This window comes from Triturus cristatus, chromosome 3_2 (assembly GCF_964204655.1).
Source record: "Triturus cristatus chromosome 3_2, aTriCri1.1, whole genome shotgun sequence".
Lineage (NCBI taxonomy): Eukaryota > Metazoa > Chordata > Amphibia > Caudata > Salamandridae > Triturus > Triturus cristatus.
The window spans coordinates 901,781,492-901,805,599 of NC_140584.1; the positions used below are offsets into that span (position 1 = coordinate 901,781,492).

Consider the following 24,108-nt stretch of genomic DNA (forward strand, 5'->3'; position numbering starts at 1 on the left):
AGGAAAAATCATTAATGGAAGAAAATATATACTGTCACCAGACTCTGGTAGACGTTGGCCCTATAGACCCCGAATAGAACGAAGTGACCAATCAGCAGCAACAAGGATAGGGGCAACAAAGAATGGTGAGAAGGCCCCCAAAACGCTTCTCATGACAAAAGGCAGACTCCTAACCACTCAAACACCAGATTGGCAAGGCTTCCCAAAAAGGCAGATGATTGAATAAGCGTGGAAACCAGAGCTGAAGAACACAACTAACGCCACAATCGTTTCACCAACAACATTTGTATTAGAACCCTTCTAGCAGTCCCACAGTGTGAGAAACGAGGATCCAAAACCTAGGCGCAAGCAGAGGAGAAAAGGAAGAAAGAAGAAGATGAACTTAATGGATTACTTCCAAACAGGAAGCGCAAGATTTGGGACAAAAAGTCAAGCTGTCAATAAAATCATGGAAGTAAAAAACATAGCAAGCCACTTGGCTATCTCAAGCTCAGGGGGTCCAGCCCGTAAACTGGATAGGGCAGTGGACAAACCACCGGAGCCATCCATAAAAGCATTAGATGAAAGCGTGAAGAATGCAAGTAACAGAATTCCAGCTATTTCCACCATGAACAGACATGCAGAGCTAGCCACTCCAAGAAAAACAAATACCACCACTAGGGAAGACTTAAGAACCCTAGTGGACTTTTTCAATCCCCACCTTCAAGAGGATTCAGCCATCCAGACAAAACTCTCAACCGCAAATCAGTAAGAATCCAAAAATTGCTCTATCCTTTTCATACCTGACGACAAGTGTAGAGGATGCGGAGACATTCGCAACAGAGGGAATATTCTACAATTAATTCAAGTAATCATGAGCCTGGCGGATAAAAGTACACTCGAGCTTGAAAGAATAGAATTTAAAAACATCAAGGAACTCTCAAGCAGAGAAATAACGAAGACAACCTGGTCCACAGAGGAAACAGTGAGAAGGATTCTGGACAAAAAGCCTCAATCAAAGGCATGTGGAATCAAAATACTCCTTTATCAAAAGCTGAGCTACCCAGATCCACTGATACCAAACAAAGAGAGCAAGCAAACCCATTCGCCGCATCATCAGGCAAGCAGACACAATCTGCGCTAAAGGCACCCGCAGCACGGACGCACAACCAACAAAATGAAAAGATCAGCACCGAGAAATCAGATCGGAAAATTGGACTTGGTTAACAAGAATAATGAATCAAGAAAGTGAGAGCACTTGACTCAAAACCAAAAAACCATCACCAGGTGAACATCACCCACGAATCTGCTCTGGGAACATAAATGGGTTAGGTAACAAAACATTGGATAGAGACCTTCTGAACTATTTACAAGGCTTCAACCTCACCCTACTGCAAGAGACTTGGCTAGATGAACCCTTACATCTACTTGGTTTCAAGACACATCACACTCATGCAGTAAAAGGCTCCAATTTTGGGCACCCAAAGGACGGTCTAACAATTTACTCATCAATAAGTACCATATCGGCAACCAACGATGTTGACACTATTACAACTTCTACAAATGCAATTAAAGCATCAGAGTGAATATTCAGAATGTCAACACCAAACAACAAATATTACTCCTAAACATCTACATACATTCGCATGACAAAGTCAAAGGAGTCACAATGGTGGGATCAGAAATACCCATAATGCTCTCAGAAGAATCAACGCCCAACCTTCTGCTGACAGGTGACTTCAACTTGCACCTACTAGGGCCACAGAAGAGGGACGAGCTACTGGAGGACCAACATACGGCCTGGAATATTCTGTGTCAGGAGCAGAGTAACAAGAAGCAACAATCAGTACTCACTAGGAACTTTGTAAAGGATCTGGAACATCTAAGTGTTGTGGCACTAAACGGGTGCTTCCAGGGAGTTCAGCCCCCGGGGGCAACATTTCACAGCGCTGTACAATAATAGATTATACTATCTTAATAATACCACTTTTCTGCAAGATTGCAGGCTTCCAGATTGGTACTCAGGATCAAAGTGATCATCTGCCATAGGAAACCTCTATAAGAATATCTAGATCATCACTAGATCAGCCTGTTGAGGACCCATACATACGAACAACTTCAGGGGGATCAAATGAAAAACTAACCAATCAGAAGAACTGCTGGCTTCAGCAAAGTCATTATTGGAAAATCAGGAAGAGACTGAAACAGATGTGATAACGCGCTGGGAATATCATGGACTCCTGGAGAAGGTCCATTAGATCCCCAATATTTAAGAAAGGGGACAATACATAGCAAACAGCTACAGGCTCGTAGCTTTAATTGAGATCAAGGCCAAATACTATGCTGGCCTCCTGCTGGATGACCTTGCCCCCTGGGCAAAAGAAAAATCAGTTATCCCCATCAATCAAACAGGTTTTTAAAACAATGCATGGGAACAACAACGAATATACTTGCTCTGTCCCTACTAGCAAATTGCGCCAAATCAGCAAAATACCCTCTCTTTCTGTGCTTTATTGACTATTAATCAGCCTTCGATAAAATTGACAGGAACAAACTTTGGCAAAAACTGGAGGAAAAGAAAAATCCATCTGTTCTTTTAAACCAGTTAATACTTCTACATATGAAGACGTGGGTCCAAGTAAAGTTGGGAGATGGAAAATTTCTTTCCAGAAAATTGCAACAACTGTAAGGCTTAACCAGGGGTGTTTGTTGGCCCCAATGCTCTTTAACTTGTACATGTCCGACCTATCGACAGAATTGGACATTTGGATGGGGGGGCTTCTACTTTTTAACCTGCTGTACACAGAAGATCTCGTGCTGATAAGCCGAACCCCCATTGGGCTTCAACACCTGCTAGACACAACCAGTAGATACTCAGCAACCAACGGTCTAACTATCAACTATGATAAAACTAAGGTAGTGCGATTATATACAAAAAAGGCATCCTCTAATTATCACTGGCAATTGGATGACACAACAATAGAAGTGTACAAGTTCTTGGGGGTGGCAATAGATAACAAAGGCACATTTAACATACAAAAAGAAGCCATCAATAGAAGAGGCAACTCATTTGCGGCTGCCTTAAAACCTTTTAAACACAAAACTGCCCGTCCAAGCCTTATCCCACTGCTACAAGTCTGGCAAGCAAAACTCAGTCCGGCCATAACTTATGGGAGCGAGTGCCTGAGGGGAAGTGATGCTGACATTTTAGACAGAATTGTCTCAGGAGCGGTTAGGATGATTTTCAATTTACCCAAGTATGTCTCGACAGTCCAAATACGGTTGGAATTCAGCCTGCAGAGCCAAGAAATTGCCCGTAAAGGAGCCTACGTCAAGTGCTGGCACAAGATTAACAAGCATTGGCATAGCCAAAAGGTCTCGCTTTTGGGACCTTATTAGTATATTTACTTTTGCTATAATCGCGGCACGTAAAGCGCAGGTGCCACGATTATAGCAAAAGTAAAGAAATAGAAAAAAACATCTATTTCTATACTTTTGCTATAATCACTGCACCAGCGCTTCACTTTTAATGTTGAAAGTGAAGCGCGAGTGCCGCAATTATAGTGAGCGCTTCATTTTTATGACTATTCATCACCAAAAAGTGTGTGGTGAGCGCTTCCTGGTTCACTTCATCAAGCATGCCCCTGATTACTTCGTAGACCGAGGATTACCACCGCACTGGATCATGATAGAATTAGGATGAGCACTCCCCCTTTCAGAAAGACATTGTTGAAGCAACTTTTTGTGTTCAAAACTACTTTTCTTTCTTCTGAGAAAGACATGGCGTGGTGAAGCGCATGCTGCTGCAAGAGAACCAGTGCAGGCGCAGCAACCTAAATCCATGACAGAGCGGCATCTCTAGGCAGGAGTGCTCTGTTGAGGCCCTCAGGGCCTTTCATCCATTTATTGCTTATCGTCAATGGGGTAAAACCTTGATGGAGGCCCCCGCTTCAGTTATGGAAACAGGAATTACTGTATTACTTGCAGTAAGCACAAGCGGTTTTGCAGCCCTACACCTTGTATGTAAACTACCATGAAGTAAATAAAAGTGTTGGGGAGCTGCACCCTGTTTCTATGGTGACTCATGTGATTTCTTGTCTTTTCTTTTCCTAACCTGAATTGAATTTCGTGACCTAAATGTCCCAATGCATTTCATTTTGATTCTTGCAATGACAAGATAACAAGTTCTATTCCAGTTGTTAGAAATGGGGGTCTCTATTTGGCAATGGCTTGCACCTTTGTCCAAATAGGGACCCTTGCTTCTAGTCAGGGTAAGGGGCTAGACTTCTAAAATAACCCCTGCTCACCCCCTTGGTAGTGTTGCACGAGCAGACAGGCTTATCTCAGAAGCAGTGTGTAAAGAATTTGTGAACACATACAGTAATACAGTGAAAACACTACAGATGGACACCACACCAGTTTAGAAAAATAAGTAATCCTTACTAGATTTAACACAAGACCAAACGACAAAAATCCACAATACTGTAATACAAATATGACTTTAAAATGGTAGAAATAGCTTAGTTCAATGTAGATGGTAAATGCAACAGTTTACCATCAAAATACCTTGGATGCGTCACGAAAAACAAACAAAAGGGTTGCAGGGAAGCTGAGGCGTTGGTTCCTTGCTTCGCGGGAAGTGATGCATCGGTTCCTTACTGCAACGCAGGGGAGGTGAGGGGTCGGTGCCTTACTGGAGAGGAGGTGATGCGTCGGTTTCTTACTGTGATATGGTGCAATGCGACAAGATGGCGCCTCGAAGTGATGTGACATACCGGGTGATGCGACAAAATGGCGTCTTTGATGCAATGCAACAACGTGGATGCGATGCATGAACGCCCGACGGCCGTGCGGCGTAATCGATGAACTTTGGAGCCGCGACAGGCCCTCTGACACGCTTCTCCGGTGACGCGACGGCGACCTCTGCGGCGGTGGCATGCTTCTCCGGTGATGCGACACGCTTCGTCTGCGATGCGACGGCAAACAGCTGTGGGGGCGGTACGCTTCTTCGGCGATGCGATGACAACGGCTGCGGTGGCAACATGCTTCTCCTCGTTGCGTCATGCTTCCAGCTCCCAGTGACACGCAGTTCCTCAGAGGGCCCAAACAACAGCAGGCACCTCACTGCAGGTAGAATTCCCAGCAAGGGAATTCAGGGGGACCTGGTGGTGAAGTCTTTGTGTCCCTGAGACTTCAGACACGAGGCAAGCTCAGTTTAAGCCCTTGGAGATCTTCCTTAAGATGGCAAAGCAAACAGCAAAGTCCTTTTCTCCTTTTCTTGGCAACAAGTAAGCACAGCAGGCCAACCCCCAGACAGCAGACCGCACAGGGGCAGTAATCCTCCTTTAGCTTCTCCGGTTTCTTCTCCTTCACAAAGGTTCTTCTTGATTTCAAAGAAGTGATCTAAAGTTCTGGGGTCCGGGTCCCCCTTTTTATACACACAAATCATAGTCAAAACCAGTTCTGTCCTCCTGGGTGCAGATTCCTGGCAGGAGGTGGAGACAGCAATGTTTGAGAGCAGACCTGGCTCAGGTACCTAAAAGGAAATCTCCTCCCCCTACTCTCTATTCTATGATGGCTCAGGTCAGTGAAAGGAAATCTCTGCCCCCTACTCCCTATTCAATGCAGGTCCTATTCAGCCAAGCCCTGACCCATCAGACTGCTGGAGCCAAGGCCCTCTCCAGCCTCCTGTCACTCACTACCCAGACATGGAATACACAAACCTAGCAGAGGCATGCTAGATGGTTAGGCAATAAAATACATACTTTCTAAAAGTGGCATTTTCAAACAAAGAATGTAAAAATCACCCTCACTAAAAGATGTATTTTAACATTCTGAGTTCAGGCATACTAAACTCGAATTTCCACCTTGTTCTCTGGGTCAGTTAGGATTATAAGATGTTATAATCAAACTGCCCATTCAGGACTATGGGAGCAGGTAGCCTTGCAATAGTGAAAAACGAAATTGGCTGTAATTCACTATCAGGACATGCCACACGCATCAGGGCATGTCCTACCTTTTACATACAATGCAACCTGCCCTTGGGCCTACCTTAGGGGTGACTAATATGTAGAAAAGGGAAGGTTTAGGGGCTGGCAAGTGGGTGCACTTGCCAAGTCGACATGGCAGTACCAGACTGCACACAGACTCTGCAATGGCAGGCCTGAGCCATATTTTACAAGCTGCTTCTGTGGGTGGCACAATCAGTGCTGCAAGCCCACCAGCAGCATTTGATCTACTGGGCTTGGGCACACATGGTGCACTGTACTAGGGTCTGAAAAGTAAATCAAATAACCAATCATGGAACCACTCATCCATTACATCATTTTACAATGGAGTACTTGCACGTTGGCACTGATCAGCAGTGGCAAAGTGCCCAAAGCATCTATACCAACAAAAACAGATGAGGCAACAGCTAAAAGTGGAAGGGAGACTCACGCCAATGGTGCCAAGTCTAACACCAGTATTGGCTAAGATGTGCAGTATTTGTTATTCATGTTGGGGCCGATTCGCAGAACTAATCTGAGATAAAATCCTAAACTCACTACTTTTGGTATTCACAGAAGGCATTTAGTAGTAGTAAAGTTAGGATTCCTAACGTTACTACTACTAAACTGAGACAAAATCCTAACTTACAACCTTCGGTATTCACAAAAGGCATTTAGTAGTAGTAAAGTTAGGATTCCTAACTTTACTACTACTAAATGCCTTTTTCTAGCACAATATGAGGTTTTGCAGGGGATTCTGAGTAAGAAAACCGTGGGGTATCCACGCAAGGCACACCTCCCTGGACTTCCCTGGGTGTCTAGTTTTCAGAACTATCCGGGTTTGGTAGGCTGTCTTAGATGGCTGCCGAGTCTTGGACCAAACAATGAGATGGCCCCCTTGTAAAACCAGGTCGTTTTGTGGTCGATCCTTTTTGATGCCTCTACAAAATGTTTTAGGTCCTTCCCTGTCCCAGGCCCTTGGCCCACCCACACAAGTGAGGTAGCATTTTTATCGGGAGAGCTGGGGAATGCTGGTTGGTGGGAATTTTGTGTGGGCCCGGTGATTCCACAACTTTTCCACACACAAATGTGAGGAAAATGTGATCTTTTTATTTTAGCTAAAATTGAGGTTTGCAGGGGATACAGGGTAAAAAAACATTGGGGGATCTACTCAAGCCACATCTCCCTGGAATTCCCCAGATGTCTAGAAATATCTGGCTTTGGTAGGGTTCCTTAGATGGCTGCTGAGCCCAGGACCAAATACACAGGTGCCCCATTTACAAAAACTTGTATAGTGATAGATTGGGGGCACTTGTGTTTTTTGTCCCGGCTTGTGGGTCATCACGGAAAGCCGACTAAACCCAGGCATTTCTGAAAACTAGACAATTAGGGGAGTCCAGGGAGCTGTGGCTTGAGTGGATCCCCCAACGTTTTTTTACTCAGAATCACCTTGAAACCTCAAATGTAGCTAAACAGTCACATTTTGCTTATATAACTGTGTGCCAAGGGTGTGCGATCACCACGCTGGCACAAATTTGCCACCACCCAGCATTCCCCTCTGTCTCCCAATAAAATGCTACCTCACTTGTCTGAGTCAGCCAAATAACTTATAAAAATAAAACTGCTCTTTTGGACCCACTATGGTTCCCCCTCATTTTTTGATATTATACGTTTTTAGGTTCTCTGCTTTGGGCACCTACACATCTGAGGTATGATTTTTCTGAGGAAACCAAGGGGAACGCTGGTTGGTGGGAAATCTGTGCTGGCATTGTGATCCAACAACCTTTCCACACAGAAATGTGAGGAAGTTGTGACTTTTTAGCTAAATTAAAGGTTTGCAGATGATTCTGGGTAAAAAGATGCTGGAGGATTCACGTAATCCACACCGCCAGGCGAGCGTCATCCATGCACACCACCAGCCAAGCACCATCCATGTACACAGCCAGCCAAACGCCATCAATGCACATCGCCAGCCAAGCGACAGTCCACACACACCGCCAGACATGTGCCATACACACAGACCGCTAGCCAAGCGACAGTGCACACACACTGCCAACCAAGTGCAAGTCCACATACAGCACCTGCAAAATGCTGGTTCACACACAGTCAGCCAAACACCAGTACTCACAGACCATCAACCGAATTCCAGTTCAAATGCACATTCACACTCACACACAGAAGCCAGTGTCTAGTGGTTTTCTGCCCCCTTCTGGGCAGCTGAGCCTAAAAGAATTGCTGATATGCCTCAAAGGGGGAGGGTGGGCAGAGGCAGCCAAGCTGTGTTTTCAAAAAGAAATAGGAGCAACCCTTGCCCAAGGGGTTGCTCCCTGACATGCCGATAAACATATCTCTGGTGCTTAGTGGGCAGAAAGACTGGGGTTATTTTTTAGGAGAAGGAGGCATTGGCATCCTCCATCTTTTCTTTTTTTTTTATAAATCCCTAGTGTCTAGTGGGCTTTCTGCCCCTGGGGGCAGATCGGAGGTAATAACCAGCATCTGCCCCTCAAGGTGGGCAGAAATACTGTCCCTTTTTTGTTTGGGGGAGGGGGCACTGGCATGCCCATTTTGGGCAGCCCAATCCCTAAATTTTCAAAAACCTAAAATCCATGGTGCCTAGTGGGCTTCTGCCCCCCTCAGAGGGCTGATCAGGGGCTAGTACCCTCACCTGCCCCCCGGGGGGCAAAAAGGCTTCTGTTTTTATAATTGTGTGTGGCGGCATGGCCTTGCAGATTGTGGGCAGGTCCCATCCCTCTTTTATATTAAAAATGAAATCACTGGTGTCTAGTTGGCTTTCTGCCTTCCCCGGGGGGGCAGAACAGGAGCAGGAACCCCCATCTGCTCCCAGGGGGAGGGGGGGGGGGGTTAGAAAGACTGTCACTTTTGATTTGCGGGTTGGGGATATAAGCATGCTAGGAAATAAAATCACTGGTGTCTAGTGTGTTTTCTGCCCTGGAGGGCAGAAAGACTAAATAAGGCTAAATAATTATGGCGGGAGCAAAGGCCCTTGCCCAAGGGGCCGCTCCCCACTCCCTGGTGTTTAGTGGTGGATCACTGCTTGGGGATCACCCTCCTGCAGCAATCCCCAAGCAGGGATATACTAGGGGAGGGTACCTCTCTCATGCTCCTCTGTGCTCGGGGCTGAAATAGCCCTAGCAGGGCCGGACTGGCCGTAGTAGGCACCGGGCAATCCCCCGGTGCGCCGCATGGGTGGTGGCCAGTTTTGGGCCCCTGTGGGCCTTTTTTGTTACAGGGCCATTTTTGCGGCATAGCTGCAAGATCGGCCCTGTAACAAAATCAGCCGAAAACTGGCCCTGGCAAAGAGCTCGGCGGCACCCCCTTCCCCTGGGGGGGGGTGGCGGTCGAGCACTTTGCCAGGGCTGGTTGTGGTTCCCAGTCCAGCCCTGAGCCCCAGGAGCACGTAGGCAGTGAAAGTGAAATGAGCAGATAGGCTAATTTCACTTTCACTGTCAGAGTGGTGATGTCAGGGCACCATACGCAGCGATTGTCACTACACAGAGAAGAAAAAATGCCTCAAGCAGCTGGTGAAACTCTGCCCCAGCTTCCGAGGCTGAAGAAAAAAAAGGAAATCCCTCTGCTTTTTGCAGCAGAGGGATTTAATAGCGGGCCTTGGACATAATGGCCATGTCCTTGGCACCGTTAGTAGCAAAAAGATCTCTGGGTAAAGACTGTTGCACCAAGGCGGAGGAAACTATGCAAGAGGCTGCACTAAACAAAGGTTTGGTGGCTCTTGTGAGATCATTTTGAAATGAGATTTTCCTTAGTGTAATAAGAGATTCCAGATGTTTGCAATGTTATGTTTAATAGTCTATGAACAAGTGTGATGGAGTAAACAACTTTGCTGCCAGCAATGTGACAGCTGTATATCTGTGGTTGTATTCTGAATATAATACCTAAAAAGGAAAAAAATGTCAAGTGCATCTAAGCTCTGGCTTCCAGACTTGCTGACCTTTAATTTGCGCACATTTCTGCATTGTGGGAATAACAACATATGAATAAACAATGTCACATCACGAACCCAGTAGTACACCTGGAAACCTGTGACTCGCACAGCTTTACAGACAAAATACTGAGAATGCTTGTAAATTGGCTTTCAATCAATCGTTCAATCTATCATTAATCTTATAAAGCACAAACTACTCACCCATGAAGGTCTCAAGGCGCTTTGACTTGCAAATCTGCACCTGTTTACCGCAGTCGCTCTTTATGTTCATATTTACTTCAGTTTTTCTAAACTGGGTATTTAGGGTCACATTACTGTTACACTTACTGTTGATTATTCTTGGTGGTCTGTATTGAAGCCTTGCAGCTCAAAAATACCTTAGGTGATCAGAAAATGATCCATGACCACTTCCAAAATTATGGTTCAAAAGAAGATAAAGAAAAAGTTTAAGACTTATAATTTCAAATTGGAGCGTCATTACGCGTGCCTGTTTAATCCTGCTATCGTATTGCAATTATCTTGAGAACACAGATACTCTGCATAGTCCAGGTAAAAATACAGCATCACATTGGAGAAATATATGCAGGAATCAATGCAGAAATTCTGAATCCAGGATATTATGCCCCACTAGTCCACAAGTAGGAGTCATTCTGTCGCCCTGGTGAAAGTGATGACGGTGGTAGCTCCGAGAGGTATATGGACCAAAAATTGTCTCAATAGTCATGATATTCAGTTTAATTTTGAACTTATTCAGGGCATGGGGCACAGCATTTAATATAGTTTCATGTCATTTGTGATTTCGCACTTTTTGGCTCTATGTTACTGGATGACCAGTCAACTACGTTCACACTTTACGGGGTCTCCTTGGTGAAATGCACGGTCTGTTGCTAATAGATTAAGTGCTATGAATCACCTATTGATGTGGGCATCAGTGTGGGTATGTCATTTAAGTGGATGATGTTGTGACGCACTGGTAGGACTCACACAGACGTATCGAGTAATGGTCAACACATTTCTAGAGGCTTTTAGTCCCTTGTGGAGTGGCAAGTATTTGAGTATAATAAGGGTGCAGATTGTGTTTGTCTGTTGCAGAATTGACTAAGATAACCACTCGTCGATAGTCATTCAAAGTGCTTAGGTTGATATTGGTATTGGAGTTGTCAAATTTTGAAGGGGGACCTTCAAGGAGGTGCAAGGTCAAACTCATGTTTGGATGTACATACTGAATATCAGTTATGGAAATATTGCCTGACTATTGTATCCTAAATATTAGTTTGAAAATATCAAACCCATTAGGTATAGATTTGGGACACAATATGTATGGAGACGGTCTTCTGACGTTGATATTCTGGTAACTTTTAAAAAATAACCATTTTTCTGCTCAACCCAAATGTGCCTTCCTGCCTGTGTCCAGGGTTCACATGACTGTACTATGAGTGTGATGTGTATTCCTTCCAGACATAGGGAAAAGGGGCCTTGGGTGGTGAACAGGGTGTTTCTCTCCTGAGCAGGATGTCCTGGGGGTTGAATTCAGCCCTTCCTGAGCTTGAAAGGGTATCCTCGGCGCTATATCTCCCCCTTCACCCCTTCCTGACTTCTAAGGTCTGCCTTCCCTGCCACTGACAAATGCTGCTAACTACTTGGCCAGCCTGCTGTTTTACACTGCAGACAGATTGCATCCTAATCCAGGTAAGGGGAAAGGTTAGACAAAGGTTCATCCCCCACCACAGGCTGACACTGGGTATAAGAATGACAACTTCATAACCTCTCATCAGAACTGTACTGGACCTTTGGAAGATTCAGAAAGACTGCCCTGCCGGCTCAAAAAAGGAAGACTGGGCATGTTTGCCTTGAACCAAGGATTCCCAGAAGGGACTCCAAAGGCCAGTTACCCTGTTTGAGCTTCAGGGGAATAACAAACTTCCAGGGGTGACCAGATGACTGCAAGTTGAGCCAGTTGGTTTTTTGATTCTTTTATTACTTGAAACTTTAATAATTGTGTTTCTCCTGATTGGAGTGCTGCTATGTTGGTGCATTTTATGTATTTGATCATGCTCTATTTTTGTAAAATATTTTTTCTTGTGTTATGTTCTCACTTTATTTTTGTCTGCGTGTTGCATAAATACTTTACACATTGCCCCTAAGTTACACCTCTCTGCTTTGGTGCCATACTACCAGAGGGTTAAGCACAGGTTTATTTAGTGACTTTTGTGGTTCACTCTGAGAAGGATTGTGTTTGCTCCTTTGGTGGGGCTCTCACCCCCGTCAGCTAATTATCCCATTTCTAGCATTAAGCCTGTGGAGCAGGAAATTAGAGGCTTCCAGATAAAATCTGTTGGCGTGGACAACAAGTAAAGTGGTTGGTTGCACTAGTTGTTGGAATCCAAAATGAGGGAAATCCTTCTTAGGATCCTTAACAGGTGGAGGAAGCATTACAATATTGATTCTCTGTGAAGTGCCAGGGAAATGTTTCTGTCCAGAGTAACTCAGAGGTTTCGGACACTCCTGACGGCTATAGGCAGTTCTCCTAATTACATCAGTCATCTTACCTGGGCCCAGTGAAGGTGAATTTAAGCATATATAACTGAGAACAAGGAAATCGAAACTCACTCTGTGGATTACGAGTCGGTTTTATATTGATAGTTTCAGAATGTATTAATACATTTTATACATGCAAAGTCTGACTAATGTAAAAACCTTGGTGAATTTGGCCGAGTGTCTTTAGTATGGTATGCACGATTTAAAGTTAGGTGGTAACAAGATGTTCCACTTTACAGAAGTTCTAATTCCTCTTAGAATTTCCTGGAAGAATTTCTTTCTCAACAGCTATTGAATGGTGAGGAAACACAAACAGCACATTCTCTGGTAGAATTAGCTTTATTTCTGAAAAGCGTTTCTTCTCTCTAACCACATATTTTCATACATTTAATATGTTAACATATTTAATTGTCTTTTCTCTTTTAGGGAATTACTGTTCCTCAAATCTTCACGGGCGTTGCCTCAAATATCATTAACGCCGTACTGCATTATGCCTTTATGTTTGTGCTGGATTATGGTGTCATGTAAGTGCTTCTTTATTTTATATGATTTTAACCAGAAAAAGCATCGCAGTCTATTTGGCTAAGAAACATTTTTAAAGGTGCTTCTCTACTCTTTACTTACTACAAGACCTTAACTGAAAGGCTGCAATATCTAATAATTTCCTAGTAAATTCACGTCGATGTATACATTAATTTGAACTAATGGTTTCGAAAATAGGCTAATTTTGCTGCAACAGGGAATTGAATGACTTTTTCGTTAAGTGAACTGGTGACCAAGGCGTCATTTCTGTCTTTTAAGGAGCCTTGATGATTTGCATCCTGCAGGCAGGCTTCAATCCTGTCAAGACTCAATCCTAGTAGGCAAGCGTATTGTTTTATTCCTCTGAGGTCTATACAAGGGTCAATGCTAAACTGTGTGGCTTTAAAGCCTTATATTGAAGGTTCAGGAAGCAGTTCAGCTTGTGGTGTGACCTATGTAAATGGCAGCGGCGTCACTATGGAGGTGCGGGGGTGCGGACCGCACCGGGTGACACCCTCACATGGGGTGACACCAACAGGACCGGAGTGCGCAGAGCAACCTAACCTTTTAGGACGAGGAGGTGCCTGTGCGCAGTGCGCACTGTCTCCACTCCTTTCTTTTATTTGCTTCCCTGCAGTGGCGTCACTAGGGTTGCTGTCACCCGGTGCGGGTAACTCATGGTGTCACCCCCTCACGACTTACCGCATGGGTCTCCTCCGCTTCGAGTCCGCCAGTGGACACAGTTGGCAAATAACGGGACCATACAGAATCCTTAGTAACGTTTGTAAATGTAGGTCCTATATTTACAAAATGTGCCTGTTAACAACAGTGTGATAATGACTCATTAATCAGGTTGTACAGTGGGCTACCTGCTAGTCAACAGTTTATTGGAATTTATAATTTCATAGGTATGGTACTTTTTACTGGTGTGGTGTTCCCACTATCCAGCAACACGATATATCAGTGATCGAAGAGGGGGAAAAAAGTAGGGGAACTATGGGCGGAGAATCAGAGGGCGAGAATAACCCATGGATTGACTCAGTGGGCAGAGCCAGAGGCGTGGGCAGAATGTGCAAACATCCCAATTTTTTGTATTTGTTTGGTTTCACTGCCGAATTTTATCAACCAATAGATACACATGATTATTTAAGGTTATAATGAGTTATTAACTTTAGTAAAATGTGTTCACAAAGTGGGATATGCTTCTAATCACAGAATGTCCCCAAATACGATAAAATGTGGAAGCACAAGCCATTTGTCTCCGAGCCATGGAGTTTCTGTCATCAGCACTTGTCCCTTTTCCAAAACAGCAGTTCAAACATGAATGGCTAAATATCCTAGTTTGCAAATGTTTTCTAAATAATAATCGCTCTGCCATATTTGCCTCATAATGCAAGTTCTGCAGCATGATCTGACCATTGAAACTAATAAATCGTTTGTAGCTCAAACGTATCAAAAGTTAATAAAAAATGTGACTTGTGTTGCTGCGGAGTAGATGACAGTTAATAGCTCACTGTTCTATGTTAGGATTTTAACTTATAAACTGCAAGTAACAAAAGGATCTCTCTGACAAAAGCAGTAGCCCACTGGCCTATTTACATTATGTGTACTTTGTGATCTGCATGGTACATGTTCTTTGCAGCAGGTACATTAACCCTCTGAGCTACCTTTCCATGAGTCAAATCTTCCATTAGACAAAATTCCGATCTCTCTCTAGGAAGAACATTAATCACCAGTCATCATGACATTTTTATTGTTACCGAAAATTTCTGGAGGCCAGGAAGGAGGCAGCATGCGCTTTTAAAACCATAATATACTTGCAAAAATGATGCCTCCACCTAAAGTGAGCACCTGGTGCGGTCACACCGGTTGCACCGCCCTAGAGCTGGCCCTTCTCAAGGGTCCTGTGATCTCAGTGACAGGGTCACTGTTCTAGGGTGTACTGCTTCATAGGCCTGCCCGCAAGACTGGAGGTGAACTTCAGTATAAATAGTGGTGGACAAACCTTGAAGGTTAACCTACACTTGTCATGCTAGGGTCCACCTGCTGGTGCTACGACACCGGGGCTTCTAATGTCTTGCGAAGCCTTCTAAGGTCTAGCATGAGATAGTGCTCTCTCAGGAGAGTGGGCTGGCGGACTGGTTATTAAGGCTGAACCTGGTTCCCTAGTTCCAAATTCAGCAGCTCTGGCCATAGTGCCACATCCTCTCCCCCACTGAACACCATACTGCCCCACCCACTGAGAAAAACTCAGTCTGCCTTCAACTGCAACCCAAGTGTTGCCAGCTATAAACACCTGGATGCGGCTCAATTTAAATTACGCACTGGACAAGAGCAATATGTGGCCTACAAAAAAAAGTGAGAGCATCCTGGTAAAAGCAAACAATCATAGCGAATGCAAAATTTTGCAAACCATGTGAAATGTAAGCAGGAACAACATGGTTACCTTAACGCTTTTACACTCACTGTTCAGAAATCAGTGAGTGCTTTTGCCTGAAAAGTTAAGGACATGACAACAGGGCCCTGAATGGACCCATTTCAATGGCCATTGCTTATATCCTTACAAAACGTAAGCAGTATGGTAAAAAAAAGACAACATCCCTAGATACAGAGCAGCAGGACAAATTTTGTTTTTCAATCCTCACATTGCAGTACCTCCAGGATTGGTGCACTAGTTCCAAGCCCAGGGAAAAGAAAGCCAAGACAACAAAAATAGCGCTTCACTGGCAAACTCTGTAAAACTGGCGCTAATGTGTTTGGGTATGAATAAAATCAATCTGGACAGTTTGCTACCACTCTGTCTTACTTTATTTAGTTATTTATTTGTCATATTTTTAAACTTTTATTCCCGATGCTGCATTTTGGAATTAAATGTCAGAAAAATACGACATTGATTTCCAGCAAAAGTGATTTTCTTTTTTGGATCCATTTCACAGGGAACTGAGGGCTTTACACAACGCTTCTCTGAAGCTATGACTAGCTATTTTGCTGAAAATCATGGGACCGCTAGCTCCCGCCTGATAGAATGGGATGCCTTTAAAGTGGTAATTGGAGGACAATGTTTGGGGCAACTAGTAGGGGCCAGATGGGAGATTGTCTGGGAACTTGAATCCCAGGAAGCTCAGATCCTGGCGTTAGAAAGAAAGATTGCAGGAGGGGCTGACGTGCAGGGTCGACTGGCTGAAGTGAAGAGCCTCTGTAACTCCACATGGGACAGGCTGCGGACAGTGGATTACCAAACATACCAAGAACGGCAACATGTAGAAGGGGGCAGAGCAGGGAGGCTCCTGGCTTGGTTGATCATACCCGAAAGTAGGGGGGCCCTCATCCCTAGTATTCATGCTGTAGATGGACGGGAACTATGCTCACCGTGGGACATAAACGACTCGTTCCGGGTGTATTACGAGACCCTCTATGGGATACCAGGAGCGTTGCGGGGTGCGGACATTTGGGACTATTTCGGAGACGTTGGATTGCAGAGCTTGGACCGTGACTCTCGAGAGTCGCTGGCACTGTCAGTCAAGACTGGGAAAATTGGAGCAGCCATCAAGGAGATGACGTGGGGGAAAACGCCTGGGCCTGACGGCCTCCCGACTGAATTTTATTCTTCTTTTAAGGACATATTGGCCCGAGGTTAGAACAGGTGTATGCAGCTGCGTTGCAGGAGAAGCGACTACCACCGATTAGGGAGGCTTTGGTGATTCCCTTGCATAAGACGAAACAAGATATAGCAGTGGTAACGGAATTGTGGCCCCTGTCTATGCTCAATATTGATTTTAAAATTTTGAGTACAGCCTTGGCCACTAGACTTCTGCCGCAGATGCAACGGCTGGTCCACTGTGGACCAGAAGGGGTTTATCCCCTCCCGCGCCACATTCAATAACTTGAGGCGGTTGTATCATGTTCTGTTTCATAAGGACCTGAGTGATTATCCTGATGTGGTGATAATAGCGGTAGACCTGTAAAAGGCCTTTGATTCACTGAGATGGGACTTTTTGTTGGCAGTCATGGGGAAAATGCAAATGGGGGATGGTTGGGCACAATGGGTTCACCTTTTGGATGCAGATCCTGGAGTACGAGTACGCACAGGTGATGTGGTTTCTACCCCATATTCTATATTTGGAGGAACTCACCAGGGGTGTCTCCTGCAACCATTTATTTTTTAATTGCTTTTCGCTCTCGCCATGGAGCCGTTAGCGGAACGATTTAGGCAGGAGAGTGAGGGGCTGCGGGTGGTCCTGGATGGGACTCATCATATAATATCCTTATACACAGATGACGTATTGATTTATTTGCGGAATGGGGCTCACGGGATCCAGACAGTGTTACGGATTTTGGAGGAATTTGCTGTGCTCTCAGGGCTACGTCTAAATAAAAATAAAAAAATGACGTGTTCCCATTGAATCCACACTTGGCCAGACCGCACAACTTTCCATTAGACCTGGAATGGACTTCGACCTCCTTCCTGTACTTGGGAATACAGATTTACCATTGTCAGGGGGAACTCCTTGAGGGGAAACTTGGGAGTGCCCTGAGAGCAATGCGGGCAAATATTACATTCTGGAGATCTCTCAAATTGCCAGTAATAGCTAGGGTGGTGCTATCTAAAATGGTGGTGCTCCCATGACTGCTATACTTCTTCACCAATTTGCCGGTGGTGATCCCAAAGAGTTGGTTTAAAACCCTGGACATGTTATTGAGGGACTTGGTGTGGGATGGTGGACGTAACAGGGTATCCCTGCAGACTCTGCAGCTGCTGCTTACAGGGGGAGGATTGGGTGCCCCGGATTTTGAAGCTTACTATTTGGCAGCACAGCTCCCGTGCCTGGCCAGGTGTCTTGCTGGGAGAGGGCTTGACACACTATCGCTGCAGACTAGTAACATACATAAGGCCTTGCTCCCTAGAATGCTTCACCGTCACCAGAAGAGTAAGCATATGGGGACACTGCTATCAGTGGCGGTAGCGTGCTGGGATAGATGTACGGCGAGATCCAAAGATAGACCGCTTTATGCAACGAGTATTCGCCTTACAGGACTCCTGCAGGTAGGGATGGGGCCCCCTCTGACACAGAAGCAGCGGGCGGGCTGGGAGGAGGCAAGAGTGTTGACCGTTGGGGATTGTCATAGGGGTGGGGTGCTGCTCCCATTAGAAGACTTCTTGGAGTATCATGACTTGCCACAGGGACAGTTCTTGAATTACCATAAGATACGGGGGCGCTGGCTGAGCTGTGGGGAGGAGACGCAACAGAACCTGTCACTCATGCTGTCTTACAGGCCATGCTAACATTGGGAATGGCGGGACACCTAGTAAAATGGCTTTACTTAGCAATAATAGAGATGACCCACCGGCCTCTGCCTCGAGAACAGGAGAGATGGGAGGGTACCCTGAATAGGCAACTAACCGAGAAGGAGTGGAAGAAGGTCCTGGGAAAATGGGGCATATGTTTAGAGATCTGGCCTTCCTCTTGACTAAGAGAAGAATTGCACTTAAGTGGAAGACAAAACAGAGACCTTCGGTAGTAGATTGGGAAAACGATGTTTCGTGTTGGGCCAGAGCAGAAGAGAAAGCCTTGCTCAGGTTGGACAAGATTACAAAGAGGCGCAAACCTTTGGTAGAGCCTTGGGCGGACATACTGAGAGTATGAGACACACGTTATGCGCCTGATCCAGAATCACGGAGGAGCACCTCTGACTCTGAGGAACTGGGGAAGGTACCCAACCCCTGATTGATAGATGATTATTGTAGTTTTGATGTGCGATCGGGAGCCCTGGAGTACAGGGTGGATTACCCCCCCCCTATCTTAGGCCAATATTGAGATGTCTCCCTGGAATTGTTCATTGCTGGTCACTGCCCCTGTTTGTTTGGGGCTCTCTGGGTGCTCCCCGCTTCTTCCCTATCCCTTTGGGGGCCCCTAATCACATAATAGTGCCAATCATATTGTCTTGGATAATGATATTGACTGTGGACCCTTGGTAGTTTTACAGTTGTTAACTGTGCAGTAAGTTTAAAGATGCACTGAGTTGCTTGTTTTCCTTTTTCCCTTGTTGTGTTCCCTTATTCCTATTTTGTTTTTTGCTTTTCCGGAATTGGTGTATGGCAATCATGTATGCATTCTAAATACACGTAGCTCCGTGAAAGAAATTGTTGCTAACAGATCCAGCCACTCCCTCCCACGCACTTTACCATGGCGATAATGTATTATCTCCCGAACATAGCATAGAGACAATGAACATATTGGGGAAATAATTGTAGTCTCAATGACATAGAGGAACCATATGTTGATGCAGCGATATGTAAATAATGTATCAATGAGAGAATTGTTAAGAAATTATTTAAAGTTTAAAGATGATGTTCCTGTTGTGGATATGTATTGCACATGCTAATGCTATATTTTACAAATGGCAATAAAAAAGATATATAAAAAAAACAAAAAAACTGTGCCCACATGTGGAATGTCTATTCTCTTGTTGAAAGCAGGTAGATATTCTATTATAGGAACCTGTGGATATTTCTCTCTGTTCCTGAGCTAATACCTAGAGGAAGAGTGTTCCATGTACAACCTATTAGATTTGCGACCTTGTCTCCATTAGAAAACCTATTCTGAGCAATGAGTAATCAAGAGGGGGAAGAGGTTTGAGAAAAGCTTTATTCTTGCCTGGTGAGTAAAATCCCATCAATATATATATATATATATCCAAGCAAAGGGATCCACATTCCGGGGCACACAACCAGCGGGTGCTCTGCATACGGGCCGTATCCTGGCCACGAAAACCAATATATCATTCCAAAGATGCGGCACTCGGAAAGGAGATATTTCCAAAAAACGTATTTATTAGTAACACAGCTCAACCAACGCGTTTCAGCCTACACGGCCTTGTTCACGGTCAGTAAGTCCTTCTTCTATGGCACTATATATACGCCCAGCTAGCCTCAATGTGGCATTGTGGGAGTTGTAGTGCAGTCAATACAATGTTGTACTTTTTTAACCAAAAGAAATTAAATTAAATCTCATACTGTTGTTAACAGGAAAATGAATTAGCATCAGCACGTCATGGTATAGTACCTCAGATATACGTGATATCATATTTTGACTTAGTCATTGTATAGTACAAAAAATGATTTTTGCAAAGTAATTTCATTAATTCGCAAAGGTTTCCAAGAGACTTTTAAAAAAACTGGTTCAGCCTAGTGTCTCTGTATAGTACATTATTGCACAAACAGCGGAAGGTCAGTAGTCAAAAAGTGGAAATAGAAAGGGGGTGGAAAAAGGCACAGGTTGGTGTCAGATCAAAAAGGTTTCAATACCTAAAGTGTGTGAAAAGGAAAAAAGAAGAAAGAAGGAAGAAACAGGAAGGGAGATAGAAGAGAGGGGAAAGATGCTGGTATTTCAAATTGTCATTGGTGGCTATGGAAATCAGAGTTGTTAATTCGTTATTCCAAGTGCACGTAAAGCTCTTCATCATTGTTCATCCCTTTCGGTGTCTTGGTTTGTAATCTGATGATATAGCGGGATTCCAACTGCCGCAGTTTTTTAGTTCTATCGCCACCGCGTTCATTAGGCATGATGGTATCGATTCCATAGTAGCACATTGCTCGCCAATCTCCCTTTTGGCATGATATCATGTGTTTGGCAGTTGCGTATGTAGTGTCTTTATTTTTAACTGCTCGGATGTGCTCCAAAATGCGCTTTTTAAGTGGGCAAATAGTACTGCCTACGTATTTGTGTCCGCAGGTGCACTCGATGATGTAAATAACGAATTTGGTGTTACAGGTTATTCTTTTTCTTATATTTATTACATTTCCATTTGGCTCAGCGATGTATCTCACATTTTTTCCAATTTTGCAAGCCTTGCAAGAGTTGCATTTGGTAAACCCATTCCGTTGTTCTGTTAGCCAGCTGGTTTTTTCTTCCTGAACGAAGTGGCTCTTGACAAGCATGTCCTTCAGAGATGTCGTTTTTTTGTATGTTACTGTCGGTCTTATCCCAACTAATTTTCCAATATCAGGATCTTTTGTGATCAAATGCCAGTGTTTCTTGATTTTGCTCATAATAAGCCCACTCTCTTTGCTGTAAGTAGTGATAAACCTTGGGACTTGTTACTCATCTTCAAAAGTTGGTTTAGTGTTGGGCATGAGAGTGTCTGCTCGAGTTTTGGCATCAATTCTCTTTTTGTTCCGCTTTAAAATGGACTCAGTATAACCTCTTTGTTTAAGTCTTTCCATGGATTCATGTATTTGTTCCTCCGCGTCTTCTGGTTTTGAGCAGTTACGCTTGAGTCGTATGAATTCCCCAAAGGGAATACTGTCCAACAATGGTTTGGGGTGAAAACTGGTTCCGTGCAGGATGCTGTTGGTAGCCGTTTTCTTCCTGTAGAGTGTTGAGTAGATCTGGTCATTTTCAATGTAAATTAGAGTATCAAGGAATGGAATTTTCGATCTGCTCATCTCATATGTAAAGGATAGACCGATCTCATTGTTATTCAATTTGTTAAAGTAAGTTTGGAAGTCCCCATCTGTGCCATTCCAGATGAGGAACAGGTCGTCGATGTAACGGACCCATAAAATGATCTTGTCCAACTCTTCTTGATTATCTGAGTTCCAGGCTACAGTCTTTTCCCACCATCCCATGGTGATGTTGGCGTAGTTCACGGAAAAAGAAATGCCCATTGCAGTTCCACACATTTGTTTAAAGAGTTCTTTGTTGAAGCAAAAAATGTTATTTGTAAGGCATATCTCAATCATACTAAGTAACATTTGTGTGTGTTTCATTTCAGTGATTTTCCTTTGTTTTAAAAAATAGGTACATGCTTGCAGCCCCACCTCATGTCGTATTGACGTATAAAGTGACACAACGTCTATAGTGATTAGAAGGTATTGGTTGTTCCAGGAAATACCATCCAGGATCCGTAAGAAGTCACCAGTATCCCTGATGTAGGAGCTCATACTCTGAGCTATGGGAGCAAGAAAGTGATCCACATATTCTGAGATATTTTCATACAGTGACTTGCATGAAGAGACAATTGGTCTACCCAGTGGATGATTCAGGGTTTTATGAATTTTTGGTAAAAAATAAATGGTCGGTGTGACCGGAAATTCATTCGTCAGGAATTTAAGTTCTTCTTCATTGATTAGGTTTTCCTTGTACCATCCCGTTAGTTTATTCTCTAGTTCATGTATCATTTTGTTCATCGGGTTGGTGGTAATCCTGCTATAATTTGTGGTGTCATTTAATTGCCTGTAAGCTTCATCCAGGTAATCCGTGGTGTTTAGAATTACGGTGTTGCCACCTTTATCTGCAGGTTTTATAGTCAAGGTTTTATCTTGCATCAGATGTTTAATTGCTTCCCGTTCTTTTTTACTTAAATTTTCTCTGTTGGTGTTGTTCCTGGTGTTTTTGATTTTATTTAATTCTTCAATTACAGCTTCACTGAATTGGTCAATGCGGTTTCCAGGTGGTAAAATGGGACAGTACTTAGATTTTTTCTTTAACCCACTGTCTGTTCTCTTATCCGTTTCAATTGACAGATGTTCCAAAACTTGTTCTTCTGTCATGTCGTCATCCTCTAGGTCGTATAGGAGGTCAAAAATAGTTTTTAAATCGGTAGCTTGATCAATGTTAAGCATTAAATCCGAATTGGATGTGTGCTCATTATTTTGTGCATGAGCATTTGTAGGTTTTTTGGAGGTTTGGTTGGCATGGACTTTAGCTAGTTTGAGCTTGCGGCTATATTTATATAGGTCTATTCTCACTTGTGTGTGATCAAAGTGGCTCTCTGGGCAAAAAGATAATCCTTTGTTTAAAGCGGATTCTTCTTCCGGTGTCAGTATGTACTTTGAAAGATTGATGATTAGATTTACATCATTCATTTTCGGCTTCGTAGTGGATATTGCCTTTTTGCGCTTTGCGCGTCTGGTTTTTCTGGTACTTGCGAGGCATTCTCTCCCCTTCCTCGTCCGCGCTTCTGATACCGTCCGCGGCCTCTTCCTCGTGTTAGGGTTTGATCTACATGCATCAGGCGCATTTCCTCTAAAAAATTGGTTTTTGGTCCTGGTGTGGCCCCAGTACTTAGTTCTCCTTCACTGAGGTCTGATTCACTTGCCGTTGTGCTGCCTGTAGCTCCCAATGTATTTACTGGGTAATTTTTCTTTAAGGTTTCAAACCGTTTGGCAAATGTTAGGATTCTTCCATGCCGATAATCTTGCTCATCTCTAATGAATTTGCGTTTTTTTCGCTCCTGAATTTCATTCTCATAATTTTCTAATCTTGATTCCATTTCTTTACTCAATTTTGCAATTTCCTCCAAATTCGTGTGTGCCTGTATTAGTGTCTCCAATTCTTCTAATTGATTTGTTATTTCTGTTAGGTCGATTTTTGCATGCTTAATTAGAATTCGCATCATGTTCGCAGAGCACTGGGCGTTGTTTTCTGCCCATTCCTCAAGAAGATCAATTTTAGTGTCCGGATGCGTGGGCATTGTAAAAATGCGTAGCCCTCTTGGTACTCTCTTGACTTCTATGTAGTTCTCAAGGGCAAGTATCTCCCAACTCTTGTTTATCTCCTTCCTATATAATCTTTCAGCTTTATTAAATTGCTGTTTAATCGTTAGATCAACTGATGGGATTGTTTCTCTGACAACGTCCCCTGCTGTACTTTCAACAATTTTAAACAATGTTGCCGCCGTTGTAGCTCGTTTGCCTTTGCGAGCTTCCATTCTCCTGTGTCTACAGATCGAAAAACACTTTGAGCTGTGTATTACTGGTACACTTGTATAATCAGTCTGGTCTCACTTCCCTGCCAGTTTGAGAGGAGGCTCCCGCTGTGTAAATACACAGATCGGGTCGTTTGCGTCCAACTTCAAAACAATGGCCGCTTCGAGAAATGCGCTAATTATCAGGCAAGTGTCACTCACCTTGGTGAAGGCTCCCGCACGGGCGGCGTCCTCCGGCTGCGTCCTACGGCGCTTCGTTCCAAAGCGAGCTACTTCTTTTCTGCGTGAAGGCGCGCACTCTCGGGTGCTCACGGATTCAAATATATCCAAGCAAAGGGATCCATATTCCGGGGCACACAACCAGCGGGTGCTCTGCATACGGGCCGGATCCTGGCCACGAAAACCAATATA

General features: G+C 44.1%; 1 protein-coding gene across 4 annotated transcripts in view; it reads left to right on the forward strand.

Moving 5' to 3' along the window:
• Positions 1 to 24,108, forward strand: part of LOC146858422 (multidrug and toxin extrusion protein 2-like) — a 541,481-nt gene that overhangs the window by 407,016 nt on the left and 110,357 nt on the right. For all 4 annotated transcript variants that reach the window (XM_085649339.1, XM_085649341.1, XM_085649340.1 and 1 more), the window contains one exon: positions 12,892 to 12,989. In XM_085649339.1, the coding sequence (XP_085505465.1) occupies positions 12,892 to 12,989 (98 nt within the window). The remainder of the gene's footprint in view (positions 1 to 12,891; positions 12,990 to 24,108) is intronic.